Genomic DNA, 11,673 nt, shown 5'->3' with positions numbered 1-11,673 from the left:
TTGTGAGAAGCAAAGGCCTCACTTGTGGGATCACAATGGGGTATGTTGTTGTTGTGAAGGCCTTAATAGTGTTCTCTTTTATTTTTGGAATTTTAAACTGTTTCCAGCAGTATCAGATGGGACTGAACGTGATTTGGTCCAATCTAGTTCACTGCTATTTATAAATCTTCATTTCTCAAATGAGAACCGTTTTACATTTTAAATAGAATTAGATATCATTATAAAAAAAACTGGTTGTGTCTTAAAGATGTTGCGTACAAGCATGTCACATTGCATAAAGCACAAGTACTGTTTGCCCCCCCCTCCTATTTTTCATTCTGCTTTGTTAAATTTATTGAAGAACTTTATTCATATAACATTACAATTTACAGATTAATTATAAACTCCTCTGATTCCTGTCTCTCTAGGCAAAGCAAAATATGTGGTGCTTTTTTCGTTTTGTAGTCGTCTGAATGGCTTCTAACATGTGTACCACTTCCTTCATCTCTGGCCTATTTTGTGGCTTTACATCCCAACATTTGTCCATTATATCTGACAATGGTCTTGGACAACATTTTGGTATCTCAGGCCTTCGATCCTTGTAAATTTGATGTGAGATTTTACTTCGAGAAATGTGTTCAGGGTATGGATCTAAACAAGTATACATTTCCCACAAGCAAATTGCAAAGCTGTAGACATCACACTTGTGATCATATGAGGCGTCACTCAAAACCTCAGGAGCCATATAACCCATTGTTCCACTTGTTCCAACCATCATAGGAGGATAATCTAATCCAAGTGAATAAAACTCACTTGAGAGTCCAAAATCAATTATCTTCACTCTTCCAGTACTTTTGTCAACAAGTAAATTCTCAGTTTTCACATCTCTATGAGCAATTTTGTTAGAATGAATGTAACTCAACCCTTTAGCAACATCCAATGCAAGTTGTATAATTGTATCCAAAGGCAATTTCTTCTTCATTGTATGTCTGGAAAGATAGGATTGAAGAGTACCTCCACCAACATATTCCACAACTATGCAACATCCATTTATTGGCAGTGTTGCACCTTTTTGACATTTCATTTTTATCTTTGACATGTTGTTCTTATTTATAGCTCCAATGAACTGCACAAAATTAATTAATATATTTCAGCTAATTTGCAAATAATATATTATTAGGAAATAAGAGAAATTAATTAAGTACCTTAGCGATATTGGAGTGTTGAAGATTGCACCAAGCAGAAACTTCTTGCATGAATACCTCTTCCATCAATTGCTTTTTTTCTATTGAATTCTTCTTTTCATCTCCCAAATCAAATACTTTAACTGAAATTCATCGAAATAATGTGTATTAATTAAAACTTACCAAATTTTTTACTACAGTCATTCTAACCACAATATTCAAGAAACATTGCCCTAATACATATTACTATATTCATTCTAGTTAACAATAATATTCAAGAAACGTAACCCTAATATAATACTTAATTACTATAGTCATTCTAACAATAATATTCAAGAAACGTAATCTTAATATAGTAAAATAACTTGACAAACAAAGTAGGAAGTACATGCATAAACATTAATGAAAAATTAGTAAATAATTATACCTGCAACTTGTTTTCCGTTGTAAAGGCCTTTATAAACTACCCCAAAACCTCCAAGGCCAATTATTTTTTTGACAGTAAGTTTTGAAGCATCAAGTTCCCATTCTTGTTTCTTCATGTTAGCAGCTTCCACACACCAAATTTTATTCATTATAGTATTGCTTGATCTAGCTAGTATTGATTACTTTTTTTAAACAAATTTTAGTATTGATTACTCTCACAAAAATTTTGTTCATCGGCGGAAGGGACGTATATATAGTATTACTATAATTTGTTTCCTATTAGGAAATGGATTATTAATTACTATAATTTGTTTCCTATTAGAAAGGGATTATTAATTACTATAAACGCTTTGGTTTGAATTCAAATTATGATAGGATTAGTTAGTTGAGTTATCATGAGATTAGTTATGATGAAATAAGTTATGCTAAGATTATTTTTTAATTGAGTGTTCGAAGAAGAATTTATTTGTTTACAAAAATATCCTTCACGAATGTGAAAAGTGATGTATAAAAAGGATTTAAAGGGATATTTTTGTCATTTACTTATTTTATTCCGAAATTACTATACTACCCAAGGGAAGGAATAACTTATCCCGATACTAATTATTAATTCCGAGATAAGTTATCCTAAACTTGCCAACCAAATAACAAATTAAGTAGCACTATAATTTAATCTGAGGACTATTTAATGTTATTAGCTTCTAGAAACTTCTATAAGAATTTCTATTATATAGAAGAGTGAAGACGATCAGGGGCACTTTTGTCATTTTACCAAAATTATCAGCTTAAAACAATTGTACTTTCTGCTGCAAAATTATTGAATTTCCCAGATTCCCCAACCAAGTTGCTATTATTATGATGGCCACGTGTACTTTCTATCATGAAAATATAAGAAGTAGCCGTACTATCTAAAAATGGTGGGATCCATTTATTAAATCAATTTATATTTCATTAACACCTTTACTTTTTGCACTAAAAGAAATATAAAAAGAAACAAACATGATTTAAAATGTATTAAAAAATAAAAATAAGTAGCCGTACTATCTAAAAATGGTGGGACCCATTTATTAAATCAATTTATATTTCACTAACACCTTTACTTTTTGCACTAAAATAAATATAAAAAGAAACAAACATGATTCAAAATGTATTAAAAAATAAAAATAAAAATAAAAATTAATAAATAAAATGGATAGATAAATTAAAGTAAACTAAGAAACTAACTAAATTTTTAAATAAATAGTTTTAAAATTTTGCGAATCAAATATTAAAGAGAAATAATAAGTATTTTTCGTGTTCAATTTACGTACATTAATGATAAGAATATTTTGATAATAGAATATTTTAAATTTTAAGATTAATCAGATTGTTTACTTTATTTACTTAATATTGCTATTCTTTTGTTTGAAATAAGAAGTTAAGAATCGGAACACATGAAAAATCAATACATTAATTAGAGAAGTAAAATAAATTTAAGTAGATTAATATTTAGAAAGAGATGACAAAAATAGCAAATGATTAATAGTAATTTTAAAAATTATGAATAAATTTTGGAATAAGATAAAATATCTGGATGAGGAAATCAATACGATATGTAATGATCTATGTATTAAAATATCATGCTAATTTAGCATTTAATTCTAAATAGATTTTTTTAAAACAGAGAAAATGCATTTATGTTTTCAGATTGTTTGAAATTTTTTCACTAAACTGATAAAAATAACAAAAATACTTGTTCCTATAAGTTATTGTGCATGAAAAAAGAGAACCAAAAACACATTTGTATCATGCTAAAAAAATTATGTTCATTAAGACAAATTATGCATATATAGAACTTCATGTAATAGTGAAACATGCTTCTTAGTTCTAATTTTTATGTATGAGTGATAAATAAAAAATATTAATCTCTCTGTTTCAATGTGTTTGTTCTATATTGACTTGGCATGAAGTTTAAGAAATTAAGGAAGATTTTTGAATCTTGTGATTTTAAATTTTAAATGTGTGAAATATAGTAAATGTCTTTTAATCTTGTGATCTTAAATATGTTATGTGGAGTTGGAACTAAGAAAAGAGAAGGAACATTACTTTTTAATAGATTATAAAGAAAAATTCGATAGATTAATTGAAATGAATAGAATAGATTTCAAGATGATAATACATAATGATTCATGATTTTTATATAAGATATAATCTAATCTAACAGACAAATTAACTCTGAATCCTACTAAATTTGTGTCTTACAGTAATAAATAAATAAATTGAATATTATACTTCAGAGTTTTACAACTTAAAAAATGAATCTACCCATCGCTAATATCAATTATACTTTAAAATATTAGTGGGTTAATTTAATTTAATATTTTTTATTCAGTATTCGATATTTATATTGGAGTTGCCATTCGGATATAGAGCTCTCTATTAAGAATTTTTTTCATATTCAAAACTCAAAATTAAGATATTTAATTAAGGAAGGAGAAATACCATTCAATGCACTATATTCTTTGATGGTTATTTTTTGATATTTTTTAATACTAAATTTTTTACTAGGATCAATATTAATTAATGTTGATCAGAATGCTATAGAAATACCTTTTAATATTTGTCAAATAATGATTAATAATTGATTATATTGGGCCCGTATCACGGGCCTTAAGAATCTAGTTTCCTAATAAACATCTATAGAATGTATAAAAGCAAATCAAAGAGTGGTTCTGAGAACTATTCGACGTTATTAGCTTCTAGAAACTTCTATAAGAATTTCCTAATAAACATTTACAGAATGTATAAAAGAAAATCAAAGAGTGGCTTGATAAAATTGTCCTTTTTTTAAAAAAAGGGATACATATATATTTTTCTGTGGAAAGTAAAAATTAGAAAAATCGTACTTATAATATAATGTATGACTTGTGCCTTATGACTATCATGACTCAAAATTACGAGTCGTGATGCACACCTACCACTAACTCAATAGATGAATTGTTGACTTGATAGTAGTTCTACCCCGTAACCTATTTTCTTGTAAGTTTATTATTCAAATTATGGATGTGTGATATTGTGTAACGACGGAGAACGATATAATCTATTCAAATATTGTATTCATTAAAACAATACGATACGACACAATGCAATACCATACGATACTATAAAACGATACATAACAACCATCCAAACAAAGTGTAAAGTTCTCACACCACATGTACGCATGGACCAACAAACAACTTACACAATAGAGACACAAACATACCGGGTTGGTTCGAATTTTTCAAATATCAAACCAAACCATTTGTGTAAAAAAAATTTAATTTATAAACCAAACCAAACTAATAAAATTCAATTTTTTTCGGGTTTTTCAACCTCGGGTTGGTTCGGGTTTTTCAAATACCAAACCAAACCATTGTAAATTTATAAATCAAACCAAACTAATAAACCTCGGATTTTTAGATTTTTCGGTAAAGTTTGCATACAATCATATAATTAACTTGTGCTCCAAATATTTCTTTAGTTCAACCAAAATACAATTATTTAATGTGTTTCTTAAGAAAATACCACAAAATATGAGATGAGTACTAATGACACTAAAATATTCAATAAAAAATAATAATGAAATCATCATATAAAATAAATATTGCAAAGTCATAATGAAAATGATCATAATTTAAAAGTACTAAATCATGCTAAAATAAGTTTAATAAGTATTAGTTACATTACTAAATATTTAAGGAAAATTAAAATTAGATTATGTATTTTAATTGTCTAAACCAATGCAAAAACTAAAGAACAAATATTCAATATTATTGTCATTCTTAGTGTTGAATTGATTTTCTTTTTGCATTAGTATTAATTTGATTTTGATTTAAGTTTTATTATAATTATCAACATCTATGAACTATAATCTTTATTGGACCATTCCGAATTCTAAGTTTTAAACTTGAAATAATATATTAAAAGATAAAAACTATGAAATAGTATAAGAAATATTTTAAAATTATATCAAAGTAAATATTTTTATGTATAAAATAAAATTTTAAAATTACATATATAATGTCGGGTTGGTTTGGTCTTGGGTTTTTTTTTTAGTTAAAACCAAACCAACCCAAATATAGTTGGGTATTTTTTCCCATACCAAACCAAGTGACTAGGAGTGTTCACGGGTTGGTTTGGATCGGTTATTGGTCAAATCCAAAACCAAACCAACTTAATCAGTTTTAAAATTATCAAAACCAAACCAAACCAAATATAATATACATTTATCGGTTTGGTGATTATCGGTTTCAGTTTGGTTTGGTTCGGTTATTCGGTTATTAACCATACACAAAAATAAAAGAAACAATTCATTTAAAATGTGAAAAAAGTGGTAACAATCCATTCAAAACGAAAAATAATTAGAATGACTTAAATTACTGAACTTTCGATCACTAAATTTACTATCAATAAAGCTTTAAAATTCACTATATTGGCCTAGAATGAAGAGACAATAACATTTTCAGTTCCACAAAGAATTGTCATACACACTCATATACATGAAATCAATAAGATAAATGTTTCATCTTGGGCATTTTTGCTTTCAATAAGTAAATTATAAAGAAAATTTAATGAAAATATGTATAAGATCTTTAAAATTGTTTATAAAAAAATATATTAAGTATGTATATTAATAAAGTATATGTATATAATTCATCGGTTCGGTTCGGTTATTTCTTCGGTTTTTTTCGAATAAAACCATAACCAAACCAAATACTATCGATTTTCAAAAATCTCAAACCAAATCAAACCAAACCCAAATAAAATTGGTTTTATTTTATCGGTTTGGTTTTTTTTTTGGTTTGGATCGATTTTTATCCAAACCGTGAACACCCCTAACCAAGTCAAACCAAACCACTAGTCGGGTTTTTTTTCGGTTTAACTTGATTTGCGATTTGGTTCGGTTTTTGATTTGATTTTGTACACCCCTAAATTACTCAAAATAGTCATGGCAACTAATCAAATAAATTTTTTTGAACCTCATGCAAATCTTCCTTCTCAACCAATCCATCTTGATAACTAATCACACCTGAATGTTTTTCAGCATTAATCACCAATTAAGCTCCTACAAAAAGTTCGAAGGAGAAAATAACATTAATTTTAGGCAAAACTATATATAAACAATTTTTTTCAACTCTTTTAATTCATATTGTTAAATATGTTAGCCGCATCTCTTTTTTTCCAGAATATCATACATGTATTTGGAAAGCTGTAATGATTCACGAAGAGCGAGCAAAAATCATATACATATAGTACTATGTCTATACTCAAATATCCAAAGCTTATTTACTGAATTAAAACAAATAGAGCACAAATGAAAAATAATTTCACAAGTAGGCGTAGATTCTACACCATCGGTCAAAGAATTAACATTATTCTATAGACTATAAGCAATATATGTATTTGAAAAATAATCAACTCTTTTTAATTGGAAAACTCTATCAAGAGCTCATTTTTGGGATTTGATTAATTCTTCAAGTTTTTCTCTTTTTCTCTCTTTTTGTAAAACTGGAATCATATTTTCTAGTTGACATATTTAAATTGAATAAATTTTAATAATAACTAAACAAGAATATATATACTTATGAACTAAGAATATCAACAATAACAAATTTTCAAGAAAACTATAAAATAAAATTAGAATAATATAACATGGCTCAAGAATTTGATGATAAGTTGATATAACGATATCGAAATAGTATTGCGTTCCTTCAATATAATGATTGCTCTTTGACTTGTTGCACTTCTTGAAATTTCGAAGAAGACACCAAAAAATAAATTTTGTTCTTTTGTAACTTGTAAGCAATAGTAACACCAAAAAATAAATTTTGTTAATTGTTGCATCTTTGTATGTTGTTAAGTGCTTAGGTAGTTAGTACTTCCATCTTTAGTATTCTTTCAATAATTTTTGAGTAAACAAGTTATCCATTCAATTTCTTGTGTTGAATATTACTTTTCATTGTCTATGAAGGAAGTAATATCTCATTCGGTTAATAGTTAACAACAATATTGTTGATGGATTTTAAAGTTGGAGTATACAACTTAGTAATTTTTTTGTAAAATTTTGGCCTTATTTTAATTTCTTACATATTTTAGTTGTCTTTTTTTTTTTGTACCAGCAATAGTCTGAAATAATTAATGAAGAAGTGAATACGAGGTGCAAGCAAAGAGCCAAAAAAATAGAATTGAAGCTATAAAACTTACAATAGAAAAAAAATGCCAAATATATGATTCTTGAATAGAGATGTGATTTTAAAAAATATATGTACAACAGAAACATGATCTATCAAATTAGTATTCTCTGCTAAGTTGGAATAAGGCAGAATTTCTAACAAAACTTTTTACCTCTTGCTTTCATAGAAAAAAGAATTTAGGAGATGAAATCTCGATTACATTACTACAGGCCAAAATTGGATTTGAAAGAGCAAACCAAAGGATTTGCCATCTTTCTTATTAAATAATGAAAAATCAATTGATCGGGAAAGGTCCTGTTCATGGTGGTAAGCGAGGGAGAATATCATTAAGAAAATAAAAGTGTGTTTTCTCTAATAGTTTAAATTTTTAGATAATCATATCACACTGTTCAACACAATATTAGAGTAAACAAAGATCTTGAGATTAAATCTTGCTACCACGCTCATTCATATGAGATGATCACACACTTCAAACAACCTTGATATGTAAATTTTGTTTCAAAAAATTAAAAAATTTCATACCCGAATTCACAATCAAAATTAAACTGTTTGACTCTCGAAATTCGAACTATGCCACATAAATGAAGACAAAAGTAATTGTATGGAGAACAACACAAAAAGAGATGCCAACAATTATTTTAAAAAAGAAAAGGATCACTACGTACAAAATCATAGCAAAAGAACAATGGATAGAAGTAGATATAGAATTGAGTCAAAATCTTTTTGATATGAAGAATAAGATAATACAAATATTGATGGAAAAAAAGAATTAGATAACTTTAGATACGAAACAATTAATTTATTACTTTTAGGGAAAAAAAAGAACTCTAGAAGAACCATTCAAACTAATTTTACAAAGTTGTCAAGAAAAAAAACAATTTCTTGACAATGATCTCATTGTCTCATTTCCAGCCTGCATTTCTTGTTTTCTACAACAACAAAAAGATATATGTAACGAAAATCTTCGAATCGAGTACATCAACAAAATTAGTTCCTACTCATTTCGCAAACTTGAAATGAAATTTTTTTTATTCTCCCTCGCTAATATTGTTGCTTTAATAATCATTGCTTCATCTGCTCCTGTTTCTGCTCATTTTTACAATAACGTTTCGACAATTCCTCCTTCTTTAATTCCTAGTAATTTGACCTGGAACCGTTTCAACAACTACTTGGGTTGCAGCATTGGCCAAACAATCAAAGGGTTAGCTAAAATCAAACAGTATTTTCAACATTTTGGGTATATTGATAATTCATTGAGCAATGACTTCACAGATGAATTTGATCAACTTCTTTTTTCAGCTCTCAAAACTTATCAATTAAACTTTAATCTTAACATCACCGAAGAATTCGACATAATCACTCTTCAACATATGGTAAAACCAAGATGCGGAAATCCAGATATAGTAAATGGCACTACTCATATGAACTCAGGCAAGTCTCCAACGGATCATACGGTGGCTCATTTCTCGTTTTTCGAAGGCCAGCCACGTTGGCCTTCGAGTAAGAGTAAATTAAAGTATGCATTTCTACTGGAGAATCAGTTGACGGATTCTGTTAAGGCGGTTTTTAGGAGGGCGTTTGATAAATGGTCAAAAGTAACTCCGTTAACTTTTAAAGAGACGGATTCTTATAGATTGGCGGATATTCGGATCAGGTTTTTTGTTAGAGACCATGGAGATGATAACCCGTTTGATGGACCCATGATGATTTTGGCTCACGCGTTTGCACCGCCTACGGGGTTTTTCCACTTAGACGGCGAGGAGAATTGGGTGGTTGACAACGAGTATTTGATAGAAGGGACGGTGGATCTTGAATCGGTTGCGGTTCATGAAATCGGACATTTATTGGGTTTGGATCATTCGTCCGAAAAAGAAGCAATTATGTTTCCGACACTTGAAGATGGAACCAGGAAAGTGGAGTTGTCAAGAGATGATATTGAAGGGGTACAAATGTTATACGGGTCAAACCCGAATTATAATGGGTCAAGAACTGTTTACCCCCACCGTCAAGAGAATGATAAAGTGGATATTCCACTTTTGGTTCATTGTGCCCACATTGGATTATTGGATTTTTCTTAGCATTGGTGCTTTCAATTTTGCTATAGTTAGTGTGTATTATTATCTTAATCGTATGATTTGATTATTTTTGTAATATTTTGTGGAGACACCCAATTTGCTTGAAAATTGGTGATTTCAAAATTTTGATCCTCGGTTGATCCATGCGCAAGTTTTGGCTATGTAGCATGCAGGTTCAAAAGTTCTAGATCACTCACCTTCAAGACTATTTTTGTATGATTATGTTCAACTAAGTTTGATAAAACTCAATATTGAGCATGAAGATCCACCATTAATGGTGGATTCTAGAACGTACTGATTCAGTCAGTTAGAGAGGATCAATTTAGAAGATAGACTTTTCTCATTTCTGAATGATAAAATCAACTGTAAACTGCATACAATGTGTCACATTTATACAACTTGATAGAATCTAGAAAGTTCCTAATCAAAGCATAAACGAAAATCTAACTAACTAACAAAATCTGTTAACTAACTAACTCTGTGAAACTTTATTGTTAATTGACTAATTCTGTGAAGTTAGTTGTTAACTAACTTCCATAATTAATCTCAACACCCCCCCTCAAGTTGGAAGTGGGGTAATCACAGCCAACTTGTTCAACATAGCAGTATGTTTGATTTCAGTTAAAGCTTTTGTGAGAATGTCGGCCAACTGATCACAAGTGTTGATGTGATGAAATGAAATTAAGCCTTCTTGGAGCTTGGATCTGACAAAATGGCAATCCACTTCAATGTGTTTGGTCCTCTCGTGGAACACGGGGTTCTTGGCAATATGGAGAGCAGCCGGGTTATCACAATACACAGGGGAAGGACCAATGGGAGGAACAGTTAACTCAGTAAACAATCGATGCAGCTAAACTAGTTCGCCAACCACTTTTCTTAGTGACCTGTACTCAGCTTCTGCTGATGACAATGATATAGTGTCCTGTTTCTTGGATTTCCAGCTGATAGGACTGGTGCCCAGTAAAACAATATAGCCACTAACAGACCTCCTAAAATCAGGGCAAGACGCCCAATCAGAGTCACAGAAAGCCTGTATACCAAAATCAGGAGAAACAGACATAAAAATACCCAAAGTAGGGTCTTTCTAAAGATATCTTAACATATGAAATGCAACTTTGAGGTGAGGTTCCCTTGGGTCTTGCATGTATTGACTCAAGTGTTGTACCCCATAGGTGATATCAAGTCTAGTATGAGTAAGAAAATTTAACTTTCCAACCAATTTTCTATACAAAGTGGGATCAGGCAAAGGTTCTCCTTCATGAGCTTTGAGTTTAATGGTAGGATCCAGGGGAGATGTTACAGGAGTGAGACCACTAACATGAAATTCTTTAAGGAGGTCCTGAACAAATTTCCTTTGGGATATGAGTATTCCATCATTCTTGTACAGAATTTCTAATCCTAGAAAATAGTGCAGCTCACCAAGGTCCTTGATTTTGAACTGATCATTGAGGAAATTTTTAAGACTAGTGATTTCCTCAGTATCTGTTCCTGTTATAAGAATGTCATCCACATAGACCCCAAGGAAAACAGTAGAGTGCCCTTTTTTTCTAAAAAATAAAGAGTAATCATGTAGTGAATGAATATAACCCCTTGAGTTGAGAGCTGCAGTCAATTTCTCATACCATTGTCGACTTGCTTGTTTCAATCCATAGAGTGACTTATTGAGCTTGCAAACAAAACCTGTATGTGGCACATCAAGACCTGGAGGTACATCCATATAGACTTCCTCATTTAAATCTCCATGGAGGAAAGCATTATTCACATCAAGTTGGTATATGCTCCACTGTTTCTTAG

The 11,673-nt window shown here is 29.7% G+C and overlaps 2 protein-coding genes across 2 annotated transcripts; one reads left to right on the top strand and one right to left on the bottom strand.

Annotated features, from left to right (window-relative positions):
* Positions 1–403: 403 nt before the first annotated feature.
* LOC125868323 (serine/threonine-protein kinase STY13-like) lies at positions 404–1,235 on the bottom strand. Its single transcript, XM_049548977.1, has 2 exons — positions 1,185–1,235; positions 404–1,105 (listed from the first exon to the last, which is right to left on the bottom strand). The coding sequence occupies exons 1-2, from the start codon at positions 1,233–1,235 to the stop codon at positions 404–406; spliced, it is 753 nt and encodes a 250-aa protein (XP_049404934.1).
* A 7,585-nt stretch (positions 1,236–8,820) lies between these two features.
* Positions 8,821–9,882, top strand: LOC125868377 (metalloendoproteinase 3-MMP-like). The gene has a single exon (XM_049549041.1). The coding sequence runs from the start codon at positions 8,821–8,823 to the stop codon at positions 9,880–9,882; it is 1,062 nt and encodes a 353-aa protein (XP_049404998.1).
* Positions 9,883–11,673: the final 1,791 nt, after the last annotated feature.

The sequence above is a fragment of the Solanum stenotomum genome, chromosome 6 (genome assembly GCF_019186545.1).
Source record: "Solanum stenotomum isolate F172 chromosome 6, ASM1918654v1, whole genome shotgun sequence".
NCBI classification, from domain to species: domain Eukaryota; kingdom Viridiplantae; phylum Streptophyta; class Magnoliopsida; order Solanales; family Solanaceae; genus Solanum; species Solanum stenotomum.
This window is presented reverse-complemented; position numbering and strand designations above follow the sequence as displayed.